This window comes from Portunus trituberculatus, chromosome 19 (genome assembly GCF_017591435.1).
Source record: "Portunus trituberculatus isolate SZX2019 chromosome 19, ASM1759143v1, whole genome shotgun sequence".
Lineage (NCBI taxonomy): Eukaryota > Metazoa > Arthropoda > Malacostraca > Decapoda > Portunidae > Portunus > Portunus trituberculatus.
In genome coordinates, this window is record NC_059273.1 from 6,702,501 (window position 1) to 6,728,126 (window position 25,626).

The 25,626-nt window shown below is 43.1% G+C and overlaps 5 protein-coding genes across 5 annotated transcripts in view; 4 read left to right on the top strand and 1 right to left on the bottom strand.

Annotated features, from left to right (window-relative positions):
* The window catches only part of LOC123506010, a 2,117-nt gene extending 1,800 nt beyond the window's left edge, over positions 1–317 (top strand). Inside the window, exon 2 of the mRNA XM_045257819.1 lies at positions 240–317. Within this exon, the coding sequence (XP_045113754.1) occupies positions 240–317 (78 nt within the window). The remainder of the gene's footprint in view (positions 1–239) is intronic.
* LOC123506058 (protein amalgam-like) overlaps positions 1–25,626 on the bottom strand; it is a 368,181-nt gene that overhangs the window by 335,325 nt on the left and 7,230 nt on the right. The gene's annotated exons all lie outside the window — the stretch shown is intronic.
* On the top strand, positions 7,827–12,008 carry LOC123506011 (putative gustatory receptor 28a). Its single transcript, XM_045257820.1, has 4 exons — positions 7,827–8,942; positions 9,879–9,947; positions 10,505–10,591; positions 11,904–12,008. The coding sequence occupies exons 1-4, from the start codon at positions 7,827–7,829 to the stop codon at positions 12,006–12,008; spliced, it is 1,377 nt and encodes a 458-aa protein (XP_045113755.1).
* On the top strand, positions 16,139–18,832 carry LOC123506063 (gustatory receptor 68a-like). Its single transcript, XM_045257913.1, has 4 exons — positions 16,139–17,478; positions 17,636–17,677; positions 18,284–18,379; positions 18,702–18,832. Exons 1-4 carry the CDS (start codon positions 17,314–17,316, stop codon positions 18,765–18,767), a joined length of 369 nt encoding a protein of 122 aa, XP_045113848.1. The 5' UTR covers positions 16,139–17,313; the 3' UTR covers positions 18,768–18,832.
* LOC123506060 lies at positions 20,692–25,557 on the top strand. Its single transcript, XM_045257908.1, has 5 exons — positions 20,692–21,107; positions 22,622–23,163; positions 23,509–23,650; positions 23,822–23,989; positions 24,731–25,557. The coding sequence occupies exons 1-5, from the start codon at positions 21,059–21,061 to the stop codon at positions 24,991–24,993; spliced, it is 1,164 nt and encodes a 387-aa protein (XP_045113843.1). The 5' UTR covers positions 20,692–21,058; the 3' UTR covers positions 24,994–25,557.

A 25,626-nucleotide genomic window follows, 5' to 3' on the forward strand; every position in this document is an offset into this window, starting at 1 on the left:
ATGATCATTGAAATTTCTTTAATGTTAGCCATCCACTCAGAGAGGAAGACACTAGCGCTGATGGTCCCGGCTCTGTCTCCCATCACGGACTGAATTACGTAAATCTCAGGACTCAAACACGACGCATACCACCGCCATCTCTCTCTCTCTCTCTCTCTCTCTCTCTCTCTCTCTCTCTCTCTCTCTCTCTCTCTCTCTCTCATGAAGACTACAGGTAACAAAAAACATATAATTGACAGGAGGACGAGTTGAGGCTTCTGATTCGCTCTTTGCTTCGCCAAGAGGACAATGACACGACCAAGAACGAGGTAAGCTAAGTGTGTGTGTGTGTGTGTGTGTGTGTGTGTGTGTGTGTGTGTGTGTGTGTATAATAACTCCTTTATCAATCGTCAGTTCCATAAGCATAATCTACCCTGATGTGTTTGCTTTCCCCTCTCTCCCCTCCCCTCCTTGACCTGTCCCACAATGGCCTGACCCAACACAACACAGCTACGGGAGGTGCTGGAGGTGATGGACGAGTCGCCGGGATTCGAACTGTGCCGGGTGTTCACGCTGGGCCGAGCTCGCATGCTGGACGTAAGTGGAAGAGATTTGTCACACTAAGTGGACGCTGCATACTTAACCTCTTCAGTACTGAGACGCATTTTTACCATGAGTTTTGGGTGTGATTAGACTATTATATTGACATTAGGAAGGATCTATGGAGGTCAGAATATTAACGCACATTTTTCATTAGTTACATCCCCACATAAATTTCTGAAGATGTATAAAATGGCAGATATTAAACAGAATAGATATGAAAACACTTCAATGTACTGAAGGAGTTAAGGCTCATATTCTGAAACACTTCCGCACTGCACCTTCACTATTTTCAAAGGGCTCTAGTTGAAGTGACATGGGTTTTTAAGGATATTTCTGCTATTCTAGTGACATGTTAACAAGTCTTCTACATTATTAACAGGACAGACACTCTTTAGAATTCGGCAAATGGTTTCTGTGGTGTTTGAAAATGGTCGCGGGGAGGAAGAAGGAAGCGTTTCAGAACATGGATGCTAAGACTAACAATAAGACTCATTTCTTCTTTGTTAATCCTCGCATATCACCCATAACTGCATGAAATATCCAAATATTATATGTTCTTTTTTGGAGTAACCTAAAAAAACACACAATTTAATAGTCACATAACTTTTTTTTATGTAAAAGAAGAAAACCGGACAAGGACAAAAATAGAAAATAAAGACCACTAAACAAAACGAAAATGAATAAAAAGGACAAAAAATAAAAAAAAATTTACACAATATCAAAGTTTTCTCAACAGTACATCACTCACTGCTGAATGTGGAGGCCGCCATGGTACAGTGGAACCATGCGTGCTTTGGGGTCCGAGGGGTCTCCAAGCGCACGGGTTCGAATCCTGTCCACGGTCCGAGTGTAGGTTGGGCTTCCTCACTCGGGGCAACGGTTTCCTAGCGGGTGGGCTTTGAGATAGGAGGTACCCGAAAAAGTATCCCCTTTAGCCCATAAATTCCCACATGGTATAAAGAAAAAAGAAAAAGGCACGGCAGTGGTTTAGTAAGGTCAACTGTAGACGTGACTTCCTTGATGGGGCGGAGGGAGAGAAGGATATGGAGAAGGTAAGGGAGTATAGATAGTGAGTGGAAATATCTGAGAAGTCACGGGTCAGTTGTCACATTCTAGGGAGGAGGAGGAGGAGGAGGAGGAGGAGGAGGAGAGGAGAAAGAAGAAGAAGGAGGAGGAAGAGAATGAGGAAGAGGAGGACGAGGAGGAGGACGAACGACGACGAATTATAGTTATTGATTTATTTAAGACTGACAGAAGAACAAGGAAGAAAAGAAGAGAAGAAGAAGAGCAAGAAAAGAAAAGAAGAAAAAGAAAACAACAAGGAGGCAGAGAAGAAGAAAAAAAAGGGAGAAGAAGAAGAAGAAGAAGAAGAAGAAGAAGAAGGTGGTACTGCTGATCCGCCATCCCGCCTCCGTGAATGGTCATTAAAATACTTTCCCCCAGCGAGGTGTGATGCTCTTACAAGTAAAGCCTATTATGCCATTTGTGAGCAGCCCTGACGCTCGCCCCGCCTCGCCTCGCCTCCCTCAATGCATTCCACCTCCTCACTCTTCACTTCAGACCCGATTCCCTTTACTATTCCTACGCACACCACTATTTCTTTACCTCTCTATTTATGTATTTTCTATTCAGCCAGCGTTCAAGTAAAGTGGTCGTGGTGGCAGTGGTATTAGTAGTATAGTAGTAGTAGTAGTAGTAGTAGTAGTAGTAGTAGTAGTAGTAGTAGTAGTAGTAGTAGTAGTAGTAGTAGTAGTAGTAGTAGTAGTAGTAGTAGTAGTAGGTGGTAGTAGTGGTAGTAGTAATAATAGTGGTAGTTGTTGTTGTGATGCTAGATACGACGATGATATTAACACTACCACCACCAACAGCAACTTCACACCTGTATCTGCCTATCTACCTATCTACTCCACTCAACTTGCACGTACACAGATATAAACACTAATACAAATACGTCTCTATCCTTCGCCAGCCACACGGCCACCTGGAGCACACATCAAAGCCTCGTACTCTCAAACACTCCTGCGCTTCACCTCCACTATTTCAAAAAGCTTTATTTACATTGACACGAGTTTTTTAAGGAGTCTTTATGATTCTAAAGGTAGAGTGACAAGATTTCTACATTACTAACTTGAGAAACACTCTTGAAATCATCTCTGTGGCGTTAAAAAATGGACGATTTTAGATGTGGAGTGACAGAATTTCTACATTATTAACTGGAGAAAACCCCGCTTATCATCTCTATGGCCTTGGAAAATAATCGATCAAAGCGTTTCTGAGTACGAACCATATCTCTTTCTTCTCTATCTTCCCCTCAGATCATCAGCTTCATGGCGACCTACCTGATCATCCTCCTGCAGTTCAGCTCCTCGGAAGGATGGCACATGGAAAACGGATCGCTTTTCCAGAACATAACGTGAAGAGAGAGAGAGAGAGAGAGAGAGAGAGAGAGAGAGAGAGAGAGAGAGAGAGAGAGAGAGAGAGAGAGAGAGAGAGAATAAACGCCACCTACTGTTTGTTTGCAATAGGTGTATGAAGAATGTACTGACGCTTAAGAAGAGGAGTACGTTGAAGATGATTACTGAGAAAGCCCATAATATTCCGAGTCATTAACCCCTTCAGTACTGGGACGCATTTTTACCTTGAGGTAGACGATTTTATTCACATTAGGAAGGGTCTATGGAGGTCAGAAGATTAATGGTCAGAGTCTTCACTATTTTAATCTCCCATATAAGTTTCTGAAGCTGTATGAAATCACCAAATAGTAAACAAAATAAATATGAAAATATGTCCTGGTGCTGAAGAGGAGGATTAGTTAAGAAAGAGATGGAGAAGAGGAATATAGAAAAAGGGATTCCAGTGATGATAACAGTTAAATAGGAATAGGAATAGTTAGCCTGACTGCGTTCCCACAATGACTGAAGCACTTGTCACTTAATGGATTAAATCACTCTTACTAAAGTACAAAATATTAACATAAATAAAGGAAGAGTGACTAGGCTTTGGTGCAACAGTTTAACGCAAGGGCAATTCAAGGGTGTAAGAGAAATTTTCAAAAAATAAAGAAAGACTTAAGAAAAGGAATTTAAAAATCCATAACATAATTTACTTACACAAAAATAAGGCAAAGTTAAACTTAATCACAATCAAGGATAAAGTTAAGGCACGTAGATAGTTAAAGCAATGATAATCACATCCAAACGAATAATATAAAGGCAATCACAAAATATATCACCTCAAAAATATAAATAAAACAAGAATAAGTGCAAACACAGCTGCTCAATACCAAAATAAGCACCAGTCGCTGGGCGTCAACACCACCTGCACCACACAACCACATATACAAGAGAAATAGCTGTTCAACACAAGGAAATATAATAATCAAGCTGCTCAGGGATGTATAAGTTTTAAAATGAGACCACAAAAATAAGTAAATACAGACAACCCTTATTAGAGATAATAAGTAAATAACTACACCACACACTTGTCTGCCCCTCTGCCTGATTCACACAGTAATTGATAAATCACCAAAACACCAAAATATTAAGATTGCTAGGCATTAAATAGAAACAGGTTAGCACCCAAATACTCAATCTTGGTAACAGCACACAAAGGCAGGCGTCCCACGCGCTGCACGAAGATAACTCACCAAATAATATAAAGATAACACCCAATAGACCTAAAACACATTACAATATATTAATATCTGACGGTCGTGACAAAATATATGGTGTGTTTGGGAGAGAGTTTATTTTTTATGTAGGAGGGAAGATCGGCTAAGGGCAACAAAAACTGATTAAAAATAGAGCCCACTGAGGTGCCGGTCCGCAAACAAGTTTAATAGGAAAATTTTACCTAGAAGGCCACTCCATAGATGATATAGGTGTAATTTTCTTTTTTTTTTCTTTCAAGTGTGAATGTTTGAGGTGGAAGAAGGTGGGAGGGGGAGAAGTACCATGTTTGTTCCGCTCCAACGCTGGGAACTATTTGTTGTATCGCACGTTAGTTGATGATCCTCTGTTCACTTATCATGTTCACCCTTTAATCCTGTACCTGCCTGTAGTTACTTGTTTTTTTTTTTATTTATCGATGTTGGCTCTCTCTCTCTCTCTCTCTCTCTCTCTCTCTCTCTCTCTCTCTCTCTCTCTCTCTCTCTCTCTCTCTCTCTCTCTCTCTGTGTGTGTGTGTGTGTGTGTGTGTGTGTGTGTGTGTGTGTGTGTGTGTGTGTGTGTGTGTGTCTCTCTCTCTCTCTCTCTCTCTCTCTCTCTCTCTCTCTCTCTCTCTGTGTGTGTGTGTGTGTGTGTGTGTGTGTGTGTGTGTGTGTGTGTGTGTGTGTGTGTGTGTGTGTGTGTGTGTGTGTTGGTGGTGGTGGTGGTATGTATACATAAAAAAACAACATAAACACTAATATCGTTAACAATGTATTACAAGGACGTATCGTTAAGGTACACTTCAAGTCTCGTAATCAAGTGTTGTGGCAGTGCAATATGTATGCTAGAAAAATAAACGCTCTTTTCTTCGCCATACTTTTACCCTCCACGCGAGACAACTCAGACCCTTCTAGACTCTTGTTAACCCCTTCAGTTCCAGGACGCTTTTCATATACATTCTGCTTACTATTTGACGATTTTTTACACTGTCAGAAACTCGTGTGATGATTAGAATAGTGAAGACTACCCATTAATCTTCTGACCTCCATAGACCCTATCTAATGTAAATACTCGTAAAATCGTCTCATCACACCAAAGATAAATATGCGTTCTCCCACTGAAAGGGTTAACATATGGAGGGCGTGAAGAGCGGCGTCGGGCAAGTGAATGTCCGTTTATCACACACACAACACTACAAATAACCCTTCTCGCTACACAAGAGACGCCTGAGACCAGGGAACAATAAGGATAATTTTACTGCCAACATGAGGCACTGAAGAGGGAAAAGGGAATAGCATCAACCTCGCAAGAAACTCAAGTCATTTCCACGTAGCTGTCTTTTACGAGGCGATACAGTGACGGCACATGTAAAGAGGGAGGCAAAGAGTGACTGGGTATGTAAGGCAAATGGCGTGCGTAAGGCCAACACTCACCTGTCCGTGTGTGTTAATTGATACATGATCAGATAAATTTAAGAGTGATATTACTTTTTTACGGAGGCATGACAGGGTGACAGGTGCAGGGCTGACACGAGCATGACCCTCAGTGGTGGAAAGTAATTTACCTTTGCAAAGCTTCTGAATAATGATGGCTTGTAAATCATGCAAGCGAGGCTGATGCAACTTTCACTTCCTAAAAATTCTCTCACGACATAAAGGAGCGTAACAAAGCTTCATATATTTGCATGGCGTTATTCAATAAAGCAATCTGGTGACAGCTGAGGTCTCGCATACATTCACGTTAACTCTTCGCTTTCAGATCCACGTCATGCTGTCGCTATTACACCCTGAAATGTGGACCCGCCTTCTGTATAATATTGGTTATAGGTGAAAATTACTAGTGCTTCTTCTGCTGCTGTTGTTGCAGTAGTTTATTAGTAGCGGACAATGGTAGTGCTAGTTGTGATAGTCGTGTAAAGCAAGAAATAAAAGATTGACGCCGGTAAAATGAGTGAAGGAAAGAAGGAAGGAAGACAGGAAGGAAGGAGGGAAGGCAGGAAAGAAAGAAGGGATGGAGGTAGGGGGGAGGGAGGGAGGGAGCAAGGGAAGGAAGGAAGGAAGGAAGGAAGGAAGGAAGGAAGGAAGGAAGAGATGGATGGGGGAAGAAAGGAAGGATGGGAGGGAGGGAGAGAGGGAATGAGGGAGGTAAGGAAAAGAGAGAATGGCGGAAAACAAAAGGGCGAGCGTGAGGGGAGGTTGGGAGATAAGGTGATGGTAATGGCGTGTGGCGGTGATGGCTGCGTCAACACAAAAATAATATGTTCATTAACTCAAGTGGCCTCAAATTGATAGCCGGCCCGAGCCCCTTTGTCTCCCAAGTGTTTGCTCAATCTCCACCTCACGCTTTCTTTCAGCCGCCCCTCTTCTCGTTTTCTCTCACGTCTTGGCCAACGTTTTTCTCTCGCGAATACATATTGCAAAATGCAGCGCGGGAAGGACGAAAAAAGAGCAATATTTCCTTCTCTCCAGGACGCGAGAAACAATGTAGCTTGATAAATGTTCCACACGGCCAAGATTATTAATATTGTTACTTTTATTATTATTATTATTATTATTATTATTATTATTATTATTATTATCATTATTATCATTATTACTAGTAGTAGTAGTAGTAGTAGTAGTAGTAGTAGTAGTAGTAGTAGTAGTAGTAGTAGTAGTAGTAGAAGTAATAGTATTTGCCATCATCATTATCATCGCCGTGTAGACACATAAGTAGTGTATGAGAGAGAGAGAGAGAGAGAGAGAGAGTAAGTTATACATGTACAAGACACAGTTCAGTGGATACAGGAGTGTTTCCCGTTTCGCCATCAGCCACAGAGCAGCACAACGTTCTCCTGTGTAATGCGCTTGACAAAAGGAGACGCGTCGCAAGAGGGTGCAGTGCAGGGATGAGCAGCTGCCGCGCCGTGCTGGAGTGAGCGGCTTCTGGGCAAGGGAGAGAAGGGAATGGGAAGGGGGGCTGGGAATGACGAGGGGTAAGGAAATGAGGTGGGCGGAGGGGGTTTCCGGGAGTAGGAAGTATCGGGTTGACTTCACTTTAATTTTCTGTAACAAAAGTGATGTCGAGAATTAGCCTCTCTCCTTCATCGAATTACTATCGGAGCACGAGCATTTGGAGTGGAGAGCTTCAGGAACAACAGAGACAGTTGATGAGAACCGCCTCTAAAAAGAAATCAAATATATGCATAGTTTAAGTGAGAAGTCATCGTTGCTCCCCTCCGTGTATGAATGGTGACAATGTACAACACAAAACACAATGAGGCGAGGCGTCCGTAGGGTGTCATCACGCATCCAGACAGACAGGAAGGCTCCCGTGTGCCTCGAGTCAATAGCCGGCCCAGTCAGTGTGGTGGTCGCCGGGAAGGTGGATGCACGCCCCTCGCACCACGCACAATAACGGCACTACTATACACTCGTCAGTCTACAATAATTCCAGGCCAAAAATTGAGGTCAAGCGTTCCTAGCTGACCAGTGTCGGCTCAAGACACCGCTGTTGCCGAGTCGTCCCGTGGTAGTAAAATCTCTCTGCAATCAACCTGTGCATCCTTCAAACGTCAATCGGAAAACCACAGCGGCAGACAGGGAGGCAAAGTGAGCAATGGGCAGCTCACACTCATACTTCGTTTTGCTCCTGAAGGGAATGAGACTCACTGGAGCCTTTCCCTTCGTTGAGAAGCGCAAAGGAAAGCCTCTCGAGGAAGCTAAACATAACCACCTCCACTCCCCAGAGACCGCCACACAGCCACCGACCCTCATCTCTCATGTCAGCTTGGCGGGCCATGGGGTGTTCCAGGTGAGTCCTTTCTGGACGTGCTGGGCGCTGATAGTGGGTGTGGCAGGGATCCTCGTCTTCGCCCTTGGCTGGTGGGAATTGGTAAAGGATCAGTCCATTGGATTTCCACACTACATGGAATCCACATACTACGCCTTCAAAATAAACGAGGTTCTGGACATCATCACCATGGCGGTACTGATGGTGTACGTATTCTGTAAGAGAGCGCTCCTCCGACAGGTCATTGAAATTTGCTACAACATTATTCGTGGGAGGGACAATGATCCTGCCTTACCAAATTTTCCCTTTGTTATGACTATTCCATTAATTCTTAATTTGACATGTGCACTGATCATCATCGTCAGTGTTATCTACAATGAATTAATGTCAGTGAGAGTTACCATTGCAGTTATGCAAGAGTTGTCTTTCTATCTCCTGGGGTTAAACATTCTGACATTGTTACAAATGGTCAATTTTCTGACCACCAATGAGTACGATTGTGTAATCGCCTCCCTGCACACCTGCCTGGCACACGCCTCCCGCCACCCTCACACCCACCACCACCACGAGTATCAACACATTACTGGCAAGGTTCTAGGTGTTTTCAGAAGCAATGCAGTGCACCACAGCAGTGTCTGGGCAGAGGTGATACACACAGTGAACAAACCAGCGAACCTTTCTGAGATCGACCATCGCCTGCTTGACGCGAAGGAGAGGCTAACACAGGCACACCAACTCGTGCGCCTGGCCAGCGAGTACTGTGGAGTGCCTGTCACTATGCTCATGTTCTTCTCGGTCGTTACGTGCATCTTCTCTCTGTTTTTCTCGTCCTTCGTTACTGAGTTGGCTACATATGATAAGATTCTCATCTTCACCTTCGCCCTGAACTCTCTAGTGACCATCATCTACCTCTGCAACGTACCGCACTCCGTCAGGGAAAAGGTTCGTAACGCGGCAGTGTGTCCGTTGTGTTAAGCGCGCAGGTCTTCATGGCAACTCATGAAAACAAACTTCTCTTTATAATTCAGCCTTTTTCTTTAACTTATGACACTATTCTGCCTTTCCATTTCTTTACTTCACACACATCTTTGGTCTCTTTTCCCTTATCAGTCACGTGTACTCTGGTGCTCTTGTTCCAGTGTTTCCTGTAGCTGTTACTGACACACCTGGCTTCATATTCAGCGTGGTAGTGAGACACGTGATTCTGAACAATATTCTTAATCACTTCTACGCCTCACTTCCACTACTTTCAAAAGGCTTTATTTGAAGGCACACGGGTTTTTAAAGACAGTTCTACTCTTCTAGTGAGATTACCAAGATTTCTGTATTACTAATAGGCGAAAGAGTCTCGAGAACCTTTCTGATCAATTATGTGACCTTTGAAAATAGTCATAGTTTTTTAATACGGGCATTTGTCCCACTGAAATTATAAAACCTCTACTTCACCACACCTGGAATTTCTACATCAACACTCCTGTATCCCATGGCACTAATTCACCGTTTTCTAGTCAGGCTTAACAGTAAATTACCTGTTACCGCTCTCTCTCTCTCTCTCTCTCTCTCTCTCTCTCTCTCTCTCCCAGTCATGTTATAACAAAAGCACTTCCCGTGTATCAATATTCTTCTCTTGTGCTTCACCTCCACTATTTCAAAAGGCTTTATTTGAATTTACACGAATTTTTTAGGGTGTTTTTACGGTTCTAGAGGCAGTGATAAGATTTCTACATTTTTAACTGGTGATATACTCTAATCATCTCTGTGGCCTTGGGATATAGTCGTGGCGAGAGAGCAAAACGTTTCTGAATACGGATCCTGCTTCACGCCACTCCTCACGCCTTACGCCTCACGCCTCACGCCCGCCTCTCTCTCCCGGCACAGCACAAGGACCTCACCTTCGTCCTCAGAACACTGATGTACAACCCTGACAACACTCACGTCAGGACCAGGGTGAGTATAGCCCGGTATTGCCGCCACACACACACACACACACACACACACACACACACACACACACACACACACACACACACACACACACACACGTGATACAGAAACTATGACAGCACACAAAACATGGGGTATAGTTACATAATAGTTGTAATAGAACCATGCTATCACAATGAGATAGAGATGATACCAGTGCATGTAATACTGATAATGATATTCGTAATATTAAAAACAATAGCTCCACGCGTGGCAACCCAGACAATGCAACACACTAATCGTATCATACCCGTACACACATGATTTATACAGCCAGTGGAGCCGAGGAACAACAACAACAACAACAATAATAAGTACCTCTTTTAGCCCATAAATAAAGCCGAAATGGTATTTATAAAAAATCAACAACAACAATAGCAAAAAACAACAACAAAAACACAAACAAAAACAAAAACATCATTATCAACAACAACAGCAACAACAACAACAACAACTACAAAACAACAACAACATTCATCTAAGTATCGTGGGGTGACCCAGTACACGTCTTCCCGCCACAGCTGCGTCACCTGCTGTCGCTGCTGGAGGTGGCGCCGCCCCCCGCCATACTGGGTCTGTTCATCCTGGGCCGCACCAACATCGCCAGCGTGAGTACCAACCTTCACTCCAGTCCTGCTCTGTTATTAGGGAATCCAGTGATTTTTTTTTTTTTTTTGTAAGAAAGCTGGCCAAGGGCAAAATAAAACGAAAAAAAGGCCCACTTAGTTGCCACTCCTCTTACAGGTCCGAAAGAGTTAGGCAAAATGAAGGATAAATGTCTTGAAACCTTCCTTTTAAATTAAGTCAAGTCATAGGAAGGTGTAAATATAGAAACAGTCAGGAATTTCAGAGTTTACCAGAGAAATGGATGAATGATTGAGAGTGCTGGTTAAGTCATGTATGAGAGAGCTGGACAGAATAGTGATCCTGTACGATGTAGTGTCTGCAGTTCCCACTCCTGATGGCTCCTATAGGTGTTATAATGACACCAATGTTGAGGCGTCCCTATGCATAGGTCACTCATTCCATTCAATAAGAGACATGATGTCTTATTCTCCCGTGGAAAGAAAAACAATTGGGTTCCTGGTGCTCGCGTGTATGACAGTGACATGATAGCCTTTAGAGAGAGAGAGAGAGAGAGAGAGAGAGAGAGAGAGAGAGAGAGAGAGAGAGAGAGAGAGAGAGAGAGAGAGAGAGAGAGAGAGAGAGAGAGAGAGAGTGTGTGTGTGTGTGTGTGTGTGTGTGTGTGTGTTTGGATTAATTTTTAACTCCAGTCTCTATTTCCCTAAGCTTCAAACACTGTACATTGTCACTACCTTCCCCACGAGCTTCACTTCGTCATCTTCTTATTCGTTTAATTAAATGGCTGCTGATTAGTTGCCTTACAATTCCCCGTCAGTGTGTTGACTCACCGTGTTTACCTTCCAGTGACTCATTCAAGGCCTCGTCACTATGAAACATTTAAAGAAAACGTGCACACGCTCTTCTCTGCTTCAAACGTTCGCTACCTTTGTTCTAAAGTCTCTCGGGGATTCTGTCTGAGGGAAGTTTTTGTTCGTGGAATTTGACGGTGAAGAATTCCTCCTGCTGGTATTTTGTCTCGGGAGTTTTATTTCTGAGTTTCGTTCTTCTGTTTTTCTTTTCTTTTTTTTTGGGGGAGGGGGGCGGAGGAGGTTTTCTTTTCTTTTTTTCTATCTTCTTCATTCTGACCTCCAGGTATTTTTGTGTTGATATTCTTTTTGAGGATTATGTTGTAGCAATTATCTTTTTTTTTTTTAGCATTATTCTTTTATTTATACGTAATGAAACTCGACCGTCCCTACACACACACACACACACACACACACACACACACACACACACACACACACACACCACCAAGCAGTCAATCACTTACTCAGTCGCGCCTTTCCTTCACAGGTACTGGGCTTCATCTCTACCTACGTCGTGATTCTCCTCCAGTTTCGCTTCACCGAGACTTCTACAGGAACCATCACCAACACCACCAACACCACCACACTCTGACCACCTACACGTATAACATCAGATTCACCAAAGATATACCTTAGTTAATTCGTTTGTCTAGTGTCCTGTGCCTCGTTTACTCTTTATAGTCAGCCTTTTCTACAGTGGCCGCTGGGTCTCGATCTGGGGCGAAAATGCGTGTTGTCCTGATAATCGCATTGATCAACAGGAAACAAATAATATACACATGAAACGAATTACATCATCAAAAAGCTAAGATATATTCTAAACAGCAACCCAATTATCCACTTCCTCAGACCGAGACCCACTTTAACCCCTTCAGTATTGGGACGCATTTTTACCCTGAGTTTTGTGTATGATTAGACGATTTTGTTGACATTAGGAAGGATTTATGGAGGTCGGAAGATTGATGGTCAGAATCTTCACTATTTTAATCCCACACATAAGTTTCTGAAGCTGTATAAAATCGCTTGATAGTAACCTGAATAAATATGAAAACGTGTCATGATACTGAAGTGGTTAAAAGTAGACAGGCTGTAGTTTCTGTACACTAAACATGGCACGGCCGCTCCTACTGGCTACAAAAGGATACAAGTAGTGACTTATAATATATTGAAGTTTAAATTTTGTATGTATCAAGACAATAGTTGTAGGAGTAGTAATTTAAATGCAACGATGGCGATGTATAACCAAAAGCACCTCAAGGAAAACAAAAATTAAATAACGAATTGCAACTCAGAAAACACCCAAAATGAACAGAAACACCGCACCGTCAACACAACACAAAAAAGCAACACATACCATTTACGGGACACACCATAAAGCTACACGAGTCACCCAACACACACACACACACACACACACACACAGGAGCAAGAAAGTGAAGGAAGGGTCACCAGTATCTTCACTCATCTCCAGGCAGTGATCAACATCCGCCATTACCAGACACGTGCTGATTAAGTTTTCAAAGACGAGTTTACTTTGTTTTATCGTCGCATAATAATGAGCGGAGACTTGCCAGCCCGACAGCGGACCAATTAATCAGCCGCTCGTACTAAGGAAAATTAGTAAACAAAATATAAAATGGTTGGACGAGTCTCCCTCCCTTAAAAGCTGGTTCATTATGTGTACAGTGTGTGTGTGTGTGTGTGTGTGTGTGTGTGTGTGTGTGTGTGTGTGTGTGTGTGTGTGTGTGTGTGTGTGTGTGTGTGTGTGTGTGTGTGTGTGTGACCAGTTAACCTCTTCAGTTCTATGATGCGTTTTCATATACATTTTGCTTACTATCCGGCGATTTTATACATCCTCAGAAACTTATATGGAGGATTAAAATGGTAAGGACTCTGGCCATTAATCTTCTGACCTCCATAAACCATTCCCAAAGTAAATAAGATCATTCAATCGTACTCAAACCCATGGTCAAAATACAACACAGTACTGAAGGGGTTAAAAGGAGACGGCAAGAATCTGTCACTTTTCCTCAGAGTGGCACACAGCTGGGGCACGCTCATTAATCAAGGTGGCGGTACTGAACACTCACGAGGAAGCTTCAAAAGAGGATTACACTAATTTACAGATACGAACAACAAGTGGATATGATTCGTACACCGACAACAACAACAAAAAGACAGAACGTGTAAGTAAACCGATTTAGAAACTTACATCAAGAGTGTCTGTCAAAATCTCTCTCTCTCTCTCTCTCTCTCTCTCTCTCTCTCTCTCTCTCTCTCTCTCTCTCTCTCTCTCATACATGCACGGATCAGGCATTGCTCTCTGTTTGCTACTCGTAAATAATACCACTTGACTAAAGGTTTCTACTCACCCACTTGACTTACTCCGCCACGGTAACAGGATCACGACAACAGTTACTCTCATTACTATGGCGACACCAGACCAAGCGCGTTGCCGTGGAAAGGGACACACGGCTGTAATTCACACTAGAGGCTTTCTTCTATCGCCTTAGACTGAAATTGTGCGGTCTGAGTCTATTGAAAAACCGTAATGCTTGTATAGGGCTTTCTATTGGTTATGTGGTAAAATTGCAATGATAAAGTGTTGGTAGTAGTTGTAGTAGTAATAGAAGTAATAGTAAAAGTAGTAGTAGTGTAAGTAAAAGCAGTAGTAGAAGTAGTGGTAGAAGTAATAGCGGTAGTAGTAGTAGTAGTAGTAGTAGTAGTAGTAGTAGTAGTAGTAGTAGTAGTAGTAGTAGTAAAAGAAAGTGTAGTAAATAGCAAGATCCAGAACACGAAACTAATTGCGAACTCAGCTAAGATATGAATTCAATTAGATAACAAAGGTACACTTGCAATGCTAACTAAATACGTTTCTGCACCGAGACACCCTTGACCCCACCAACCATCACCACCATCACCACCACCACCATCACTACAATCACCAGCGTTATCATTACGTCAATAAACTGCGCCTTGTCTGAGTAGCCACTCAGGATTAAGAGAGCACACGATCAGGAGTAAATTAGCGATGATCCTTCCTGCTGAAAGTTTGGTTATCTTCACACTACAAAGGGTCATATTCTGAAAGGCTTCTGCTCCTCACCTCCACTATTTTTCAAAGGGCTCTAGTTGAAGTGACACGGATTTATATGGGTGTCTCTGTCATTCTAGTGCCATGTTAACAAGGTTTCTGCATTACCAACAGGACAAATTACTTTTAGAACTCGGCTAATTGTCTGTGTGGCCTTTAAAATTGGTCGTCGTGAGGGAGGGAAGTGTTTCTGAACGCGGCGCTAAGGGTGATGCAGTGCGGCGAGTGATTAAGTTAGCCACGAGTGATGAGAGGAGAGATAATGAAGGAAGTAATACATAACAAAACGCATCTACTAACCTACTCTACATGGCAATAAGCAATTCGATATGCACGTTACAGTAATCACCATGTAGGCAATCAGACGACCGAAGACTAGTGAAAAAATATAAAGACAAAGATAACAATTTCTTATACGTTCAAAGACTACCAACCCACCATTCGCCGCATTCAGACCTTGACCACATCTACGGCTCGTATTCTCAAACTCCTCTGTGCTTCATCTTCACTATTTCAAAAGGCTTTATTTAAGTTTACACGAGTTTTTTTTTAGGTGTTTTACAGTTCTACAGGCAGAATGAAAGATTTCTACACTAATAACTAGAGGAACACTCCTGAAAACCTCGCTAATCATCTCTGTGGCCTTGGAAAATAGTCTTGGTGAGAGACCAAAGTGTTTCAAAATATGAGCCTTCCTTTCTTGTCACCATTTCACCTTCCCTGAGTCTCTCCTGGTGTCCATCTATCCGTCATGAAGGGAGGAACAAATGGGTGGACCGTGGATCGACTACTCACACTTACACACCCACGCACCTGTACTATACACAGGCACACACTTATGGGCATGATCGTGTTAGTATGAATTACGTTAGGCACACAAAGCACACGTTTCCGTACGAATAAGACGCCAGCAGAACGATTTAGTCCGCCAAGTGGGTAGCTTTTGTGCAGGCGTTCCCAATGGTAGGCAATTGTCAAGGTTAATCAAAAGAACTGTGAATGCGGAAGAAAGGAAGTATCGATGTGTTAAGAGGGAGTATAAGCCCATTATTAATTCAATTCGTTAAGCGATAATGTGAGTTACTACTGATGTCGTTACACAAATCAACTAGGAGGAGGAGGAGGAGGAGGAGGAGGAGGAGGAGGAGGAGAAAGAGAGAGAAGGAGGAGGTGGAGGAGCACAAAGAACATATAGTAGCAGACATGTTGCTCCTAATATTTGTGGCAACTATGCAATCCACCATTCCCTCCAGGCACGGCGGGCAGGAAAAGTTCAACCACCATGCACTGTGGAGATTATGCATGGGAAATTTTTAAGGAAAGATAAGAACTCTCTCTATTACAACTCCTATCTGTGTTAGACAAGCAGGGACAGCTTCAGTAAAGCGACATTTCATTGCTAAACCAAAACAATATACATTTAGTTATTGAAGCGGAAAATACCTCGGTTTTGCACTCCACTCCAACAATTTGTCCAATCTGCTTTAAAAACATGCAATTTTCGTATTATCGACCACCTAAGAAGTTTCTCATTAAGACTTCAAGCACCAACACAACACTGGGCTGAAGAAAACTGTACCTTCAATTGCCATTAACGTTGAGGCAGTGTTGTCATTTTGGAACATTTGATCAATGAGCTGTTAAATAATCATCCATAATAAAGTTATCGAATCCTTTTGGAGAAGAAGAAGGAGGAGATTGTGGGTTGTTGTGGTGAAGGTGGTGTCGGAGAAAGGGGAGGAAAATATCGATCACGACGATAGGGCAACTCACTGAGCTAGTCTATGAGTGAGTGAGGCAGTGAGGTGTGAAGGTGGCGTGGAGTACACAGTGGCTCACGTTGAGTGTTGTGGCGGGTACGGGAAACAACTACTTTTCGACAGAAAGACAAGGCAACTGTAAACCTTGAAAACCAACAAAATACAATCTGACAAATATCGGAAGAGGCTTGGCGCTAAGATTGACTTGAGGCAACAGTGTCTGCTATCACCAGCACTAACAGTGAACACTCTAGAACTTTCCAAGACATGGTTTTTGAACACTTTAGCTCCATCCTGGCCCTGGGGATGCTGAGGGTGATGGGCTGGTTTCCTTATCGCTTCGCCTCCCTCGTCACCACAGGAGAGCGCCGTGTGCCTCGGAGCTGGCCTTGGTTCACGTGGAGCCTCGTCATCGGGGCGCTCATTGTGTTGGTCTGCTTCGCGGAGATTCACTCGGGATGCACATTTCAACTATCATATGAGATTCCTACGCTAAAGGTGTCTCGATTGTTGTATTTCATCTACCGGGGCATCATTGGCTTGGTGATGTGTATGTACGCCCTGGTGTTCAGCCCAAGACTCGCCACGGCCGTCAGTCACGCTCATCACATAGGCCAAGACTTAAAATTACCAGCACGCTCTATAAGGGAAGTGTTGGTTCTCATATTACTCTTTACATACATGGCGCTGATCCTGCTGCTGTGTACCACTGAGGTGGTGTACAGCGGAATTTTCTTTCCAAATAGTTTTGCAGAAATTTTTACCCACGTGTTCAAAAACTTTTATCTCTCTCTGATAGTCATTATGTACGACAAGTGCATCTACATCCTCACCGCTGCGTACTCCAGAGTCACTGAACAAGTCACAGGGCAAGCGCACACCACGACGTTTGAATCCAAAAAACCCGCTGCTTCCCCCACGTCAACACACCAAACGGCCTCGAAGGACATGACCGAAGAGGACTTTGATAATGTAGGGCGGAAACTCCTCGGACTCAGGCTTTCCATCACCAAGTGAACTGCTACTTTGGCCCGGCTGTAGTCATGGCCGTGGCTTACTGCATGTTCACAAGCATCATCTCTTTCTTCTACGTCTCTCTGTTTCCTTACATCAGTTGGAAGTCTCTCACCTTTACCTGTGTGTATATATTCCTCGGCACACAGCCAATCATCCTCCTCTGCAACACCTCCGTCCAACTCAAAACAAAGGTAAGTCACAACACAACCACTCATACTTTCTTGCACTACTAAATCACAACCATATAATGATGACGATGATGATGATGATGATGATGATGATGATGATGATGATGATAAAAGCTACAAGTACGCAAATAAACTCTAATTTCCCTCGATTCCTCCACAGAAAGACGATTTCCTGAATGCACTGTCAACTACTAAGTACCAGGTGTGTGTGTGTGTGTGTGTGTGTGTGTGTGTGTGTGTGTGTGTGTGTGTGTGTGTGTGTGTGTGTGTGTGTCCATTATCACCTTCCTCCTTCCTTCCTTGCTTGGTTCCCACGCACATCTTTATTAATGCCTTGACTACTGTGACGTGTTTCCATATTCATTCTGTTTACAGTTTGATGATTTTATACAGCTCCAGAAACTCATGTGGGGATTAAAATAGTAAAGATTCTGGCCATTAATCTTCTGACCTCAATAAAATAATCTAATCGTACACAAATCTCAAGGTAAAAATGTGTCGCATTATTGAAGGGGTTAATTTCATCCTACCTATAGTCTCTCTGCTTCTTCACCTAACAATAACTATTTTACGTCTCCCTTTTAGCAAATCTCTAAATCTTATCCACACTTTTTTATTTCCCTCCGTCACTTGAAATACCCTTTACCCTCCCTCGTCCTCTCTTCCTCACTTTTTTTAATTCTCTTCATTTGACTTTCCCTTCACCCTCTTTCGTCTCTCTTGTTCTTACTCCTTTAATTCCCTTTGTCACTTGACCTTCCCTTTATCCTCCCTCGTTCCTATCATCCTCTCCTCGTCCTATCCACAGGGAGGAGCCGTGCAGGACCTGATTAATCTGACGAAGGACTTCCCCAGCTTTAACATGTGTGGGTTCTTCTCTCTAGACAGGAAGCTTCTTGTTAACGTGAGTCATTCATTCCGTCACTTACTCTCTCTCTCTCTCTCTCTCATCAGGTTCAGTTATATGGCAGATTTCGTGATTCAATGGTTGTATTATGATGTTTCCTTCGTTTCTCTCTCTCTCTCTCTCTCTCTCTCTCTCTCTCTCTCTCTCTCTCTCTCTCTCTCTCTCTCTCTCTCTCTCGTCAAAGCTAATCATCTGCTCTTCAATTTCCTTACCTAGTAAATAAGTAACACACACACACACACACACACACACACACACACACACACACACACACACACACACACACTCACAGCCTGGTACTTTGTTGTATTCCCCACAGATCCTGAGCTTCGTCGCCACCTACGTCATCATCCTTCTTCAGTTCCACGCTGGAGAATCGAAATAGTAGGAGCTCACTCAGACTTCCGGGAAGAGAAAGGGAGAATTCTAAGGAAGAGAGAGAGAGAGAGAGAGAGAGAGAGAGAGAGAGAGAGAGAGAGAGAGAGAGAGAGAGAGAGAGAGAGAGAGAGAGAGAGAGAGAGAGAGAGAGAGAGAGAGAGAGAGAGAGAGAGAGAGAGAGAGAGAGATTAAAAGATCAACAAAAGCTAAAAAAAAGGTAAAAAATTGAAGGAAAAATAATCAATAATTGGTATAATCAGATGAAGACTGGAGAACACATTTATATCACGTGACCAAATGGTAAAAGAATGAGGAAATAGAAAAAAAAAATTGAAGTCTTTATAAATGACATGTACACTATCTGATTTGCTAATACCAACCTACAAACACAACAAAACAAAGTAGACAATATCTTTCGTCTTTTGTCCCGAGCGTTGGCGTGGCGAGCTTTGGTAACACTGAACACAAAGGGAAAGGAAGTGACTGTAAAAACGTATTAACTCCTTCAGTACTGGCACGCACTTTTACCATGAGTTTGAGTATGATTAAACGATTTTATTTACATTAGGAAGGATCTATGGAGGTCAGAAGATTAATGGCTAGTCTTCACTATTTTCAACGCGCAGATAAGTTTTTGAAGCTGTATAAAATCATGAAATAGTAAGCAGAATGGATATGAAAACGCGTCATAGCATTGAAGGGGTTAAGAAACGGCCAAAAAATACTTCACCACGAGGGGAGCGTTGGAAGGGTGTAGTGAGTCAAAAGGATGAGCTGGACTAGAAAAAAGAGCACCGGGAGAGGGAGAGTGTATGTTTACCAACCAATGAATAAAGAAAACAAGGTCTGGTGTTTTGAAACGTCTTCACCTCTCAAGGACTGTTGCTAAACATGTCACTGTTGCAACGCTACAACATTCACGACAGATTTCAGTAGGTAAAGTAGTGTGTCAGTAACTATATGCACTTGTTAACCACATGATAACGTGTAAGTGGAGTTCAGAATAGAATAAAATTGGCGACTTGCTACATAGACTCGTATTCTCACACACTTCTTTGCTTCACCTCCATTATTTCAAAAGTCTTTACTTGAATTTACATGAATTTTCAAGGTGTTTTAACAATTCTAGAGGCACGTGAACAATATTTCTACATTATTAATCAGAGAAACACTCTTAAAAAACCCGCTAATCATCTCTGTAGCCTTGTAAAATAGCCGTGGTGAAAGAGCAAAGCATTTCTGAATACGGACCAAGATGATTAGTGAAGCTCTCGTGAGTGTTCCTTTTCAGTGATATTCGTAAATCCGTTACCACTCGTCAGAACAGTGGTAAGATCCCTCAAACCCTCAAAGACACAATGGCAACTCGACTCAGTTCGTAGTGCTGAGTCAATAGGGAGCTTTACAAGAAGATTAGACATATTTATGGATGTGAATGATAGATGGAATTAGGTAGCTTTTTTCATATAGGGACTTCCACGTGTAGGCTTGACAGTCTCTTGCAGATTCCCTCTTTTCTTATGTTCTTAACTCAGTAGAGGCTATTCAAACAAGTCAGGAAGAGAGGCCTACATATCAGATAATGATGTCCAAGGATAGTGACACCACACATTGAGGTTAGCTGTCCACCGTAGCGTCTGTATTATTACACGTGTTACTGAGGTTTGTTCATATCCCAACAGCCCTCTTCCATACCACCTCACAGTGGCTACGCAGACAACAACAATTACTAGGAATAATACGTAGATACTCTGGACGGAAACCAATAAATTTCTAAAGGTCTCAGCCGCCACTCGCCTTGTTCTTTGTCACAGCTGGGGTTGAGAAAGCACCAGAAGGATGTTTTGTAAGACCTCGGTTGGGAATTCCAGTATATTTTGAGAGTAATTTGAGCGGATATCCTTAATCTTAGTGATGTCTGGGAAGAGGGTTTTTTGGAGGCAGTGCGGCAGTAAGACGGTGCCCTTAGTGAAAGAGACACGTAAAAGGCTGGTGTCCGCTGCCTTGTGAATAATAGCTTGTGAACTTGCTTGTGACGTGCTTGTGACTCCCTCGATCGTGCAACGGATGTTTCCTCGGGGAGCTGATAAGCAGTTCATCATCCATCACCCCGCAGCGGTAAAAGTGAAGGCAAAAAGTGGAGTGTGACTGATGAACACCTCGAGTCACCAGTGCCATTAATCAGCGACAAAGATCATTCCACTAGCCACCATCAAGAACAAAGTAGTCAGTCCGTCACTCCTGCACCAGCTCACCATCACAACTGCCACAAGGAGAACCAAAAGCATCACCGTCAACATGATCATACAAACCTTACTGGCTGTGCTGGCAACGGTGGCGTGTGCAGGTATGTTATGCTGCGCTATGGTACATTTCTCGTACAAATAGGGGGAATGTTGCGTAAGGTCTAGACGAGCGGTGTTTACTGAAGGATTAGACAGGTGAGGGTTTAATATGGCATCCAGTGAGCAAGGCAGGCGGGGAGGGGGCTCAGTAAGGAGTGAGACAAACGTTTATATTCAGAAACGCCTTCCTCTCACCATGACAAATTTTCAAAGTCACAGATACAACTAGCTGAGTTTTGAAGACAGTTTCTCCTTCTAATAAACTAGAAATCTATCACTAGAACTATAAAAATACTCTTAAAAAACATGAGTAGCTTCAACTAGTGACGAGAGAGCAAAGCGTTTCTGAAAAATGGTAAAAAGAACATGCAAGGAGTGGACAGCAACAAAGGGAAGAGGCAGTAACAGCGCGGCGAGGCATGAAAATGTGACAATGGTAAATAATGTGTGGAACGGAAGTGCAGCTTTAGTTTATTAGTCAATTTATTACCACTTATCTGATATAATCACGCTGGACACATAGAGCCGCACAGCAACACAGGAGAAAAAGGTTCAGGGATATTGCATCAACTTTTTTATATTTTATGACGCTAGAGTGTGCACTGAACGTTACCTTGCGCTGGTGTGATGCTCATGTCTTGCTGTTCTCCACCAATTCATCTTAACCTGAATACTCTCTCTCTCTCTCTCTCTCTCTCTCTCTCTCTCTCTCTCTCTCTCTCTCTCTCTCTCTCTCTCTCTCTCTCTGTGTGTGTGTGTGTGTGTGTGTGTGTGTGTGTGTAACCCTATCCCTATTACAAGTCCCGCCAGTCTCACACCAAGCCAAAGCCAATCTTATCATGCCACGCGTTTTTTCCCAGCCCATGCCAGCCCCTGCACACCCTTGCCACACTATAGCGGCGCAACAGAGGAGAAACGGAGGTACCTGCTATGTTTAAAGTCGTTCAAACCACAGACAAAAGGAATTTATCGCTTTAAAAAAGTCTCAGGCAAGAATAATCAAAGTGTGCTTCACTCGAGGTTATTCCTTTGGCATTCTGACATGTGTTACTTTACTTCAGTGACCCTGTCCGATGTTACAAGTCAAATAACTCGCACTAAAAGGTTTGAAAGATGTGGTAACTCTTTTCACTGATAGCCTTATCTTCTGGAAATCTACATGAACACCGTATTCTATTAACAACTTCATAGTGATCACAGGTTTAACCGTTTAACCCCCCTTCGGTACTGAGGCGCATCTTTACCATGAGTTTTAACATGATTAGACAATTTCATTCACATTAGGAAGGGTCTATGGAGGTCAGAAGATTAACTGCCACAATCTTCATTATTTCAACCCCCACATGTATTTCTGAAGCTGTAAAAAATCACCAAAATAGTAACCAGAATGAATATAGAAACGCGACGTGGTACGGAAAGGGTTAAGCGAAAGATAGTGATGGCAAATAGCTACATAATAAACATTCCAAACACAGCCACTCTCTATTGAATCTTAAGACCACCACTACACCCGCAGATGCCAACCTACTGCAGCGATGGCCAGCAGCTCCTACTAAAAACTTCGGCGACAAAGTACACACCGGCCCTCACACCACCACCACCACCACTCCCACCCTAGATGACAACCTGTTTCGACAAACGCCTTCATACAACCCAAACATCAGATACCACATCCGGCTTCCCACCACACAAACAACACCATCCACAAACAAAAAGAAACCAAAATCTGTTCAAACATCGCTTCCTTCCACATACAACACCATTACCACCACACAGAGCACCTACCCATCTACGGGAACACCGCTTACAACTACAGCCACTACGAGTACAGAAGAGCCGCATGTCCCAGTACACAGCAGCTACTTCACTACAGACGCCCTCTCCACTTCAAGCATTATGAAGTTGCCAGAGAATGAGACGGATTCCAGGATCCTCTATTGGCCCTCGTCCCCCAATGTGACTGTCACGCTCAACTTCAGTGTGGCAGGCAGGATCTACACCTTCAACTCCAGCACGGCTCTCCCCCAGCACTGGCACAGCATTGACATATATCAGATAGTAAGGAAAGGACGACACACAGGGATAGGTACAGGGACAGAGACGTAAAGATTCAACACTATCTCTGTTTCTGTCTCTGTCTCTCTCTGTGTCTCTGTCTCTCTGTCTCTCTCTCTCTCTCTCTTTCTCTCTCTCTTTCTTAATAATCGCTTACCTTCCTTACAATCGCTATCTTTTATCAACTTTCACTAGCCATCCGTCCTGTTTCATCATCACCACCACCACCATCTCAATAACCTTCACCACGACCACTACCAACACACACGCATAACAGCCAGTAGTACCAACATTACAAACACTACCCTTTGCATTAACCTCCCTCCCTGCCCTCTCTCCTAACTACAGATCTCGCGACGTAACGAAACCACGGTCCACCTCAACACGGACAGACGCTACATAAACCTGGGAACCTCAAGGGTGCTCTTCGTGCAGGTTAGCAGCGACCACACGACCCACTGGTGCTTCTGTCCCCAGGCCCATCTTTGCAGTAAGTGACAGAGAGAAAGAGAAAGAGAGAGAGAGAGAGAGAGAGAGAGAGAGAGAGAGAGAGAGAGAGAGAGAGAGAGAGAGAGAGAGAGAGAGAGAGACATACACGAGTATCTATACCACCACCACCACCACCACCAAGCCTTACTATCTCCGTTCCTTGGCTACACAGCTCTTCTTTCGCCGCTGAAGCACGGGGACAGTGACTCATCAGGGGAACGAACAGACCTCCTGGTGGCCCTGCTCGTGGTGGTGTTCCTGCTGATAGTGACCCTTTTGGCTCTCGTCGGCGTCACCTTCTACAGGAAAAACGAACTCTTTCATATCTACGCTAAGCCGAGTGAGTTTGTTTTCCTTCTCCAGTATGACACTTGATATTTGTGACAAATTAACCCGTATTTTGAAACGCTTCATACAGCACGTCCACTGTTTTCCAAAGGCTCTAGTTGAAGAACGATAGATAGATAGATATTGTATTGACCAAAAACCTGATGGAATACGTAAGATGCATAAATTCATTAATAAATGGTCCAATTATATACATAACTTCCGTTACGAAATGAAACATATATGATCAAATTAGACAGACTTAAGAACTTAACGTTAATGTAAAAAACAAACCTACTTGAAGATATATTGCTTTTCACTTGCGTTTCTGTGACTCTAGACACAGATTATATTCCTTTAGTACCAGGACGCGTTTTCATATTTGCTTTGCTTATTTTTTTAGTGAGGTTGTACAGCTTCAGAAACTTATGTGAGGGATTAAAAAAGTGAAGACTCTGGCCATTAAATTTTTGACCTTCATAGATCCCTCCTAATGTAATGTAATGTAATGTTATGTCATGCCCAAAACTCTTGGTAAAAATGCGTCCCAGTACTGAAAGGGTTAACAAGATTTCTGCTCTATTAGATGACTAAACGCTCTCAAGAACCCGGCTGACAATCTCTGTGGCCTTTAATAGACAGACGTGGTGAGAGCAAAGCGTTTCTGAATACGGGCCTAAAGATTCTAATCGCCTTTAACCATTAACACTATCATAACCATCCATTTCCTTCTCTCTTCCCCGTCACCACATAGTTGACTGTCTGCCGTACACACCACAACCACCTCCACTACCAAGACCGAACAAGGAACTAGCGCGTCATGGTCACAGCGGAGAGGGAAAGCAAGCTGAGGATGAGAAGACTAAGTTGGCTGACTGCTCCGGCTACAGCAAAGTCAGTGACACTACCACCACGGCCGCACCACCTACTCCGCTACCGGCCAACCCCACTGGTGACAGGCAGCACGAGCAGCTTAAAGAACATGAGAGTATTAATTGTCTCTATGGTTTAGTTTAACTCGCCTGGGTTAAAATCTTCACTACTGGGACGCATTATTTGCCTAAAGATTTGTGTACGATTAGACCGTTATATTGACATTAGGAAGGGTGTATAGAGGTCATAGGGTTAGTGTCCACATTCTTCACTATTTTAATCCCCACATGAGTTTCTGATGCTGTATAAAATCACCAGATAGTAACCAGAATGAATATGGAAACTCGTCATGGCACTGAAGGGGTTAAGTTCTTCAGTACCAAGACGAGTTTCCATATTCATTCTGGTTGCTATTTGGCGATTTAATACAGCTTCAGAAATAAATGTTGGTATTACAAAAGTGAAGACTGTAGCCATTAATCGTCTGACCTCCATAGAGCTTTCCTAATGCAAATAAAATCTTATACTTGTACCCAGAAATCAAGGTAAAAATGCCTTCCAGTACTGAAGGGGTTAATCATTCCACGCAAATCACCATCTGTACATATAACAAAGACCATCTACTCCTTGATATACACACATTTACGACCTTCATGGCTCATAATCACATACTGTATTATCGATGTAAATAAATTATATGTGTAATAAGTTCTGTTTTGTCATTTTCTATTCACACACGCGCCTTCCTCATCCATGGCAGTTTTTCATTCTCTATTT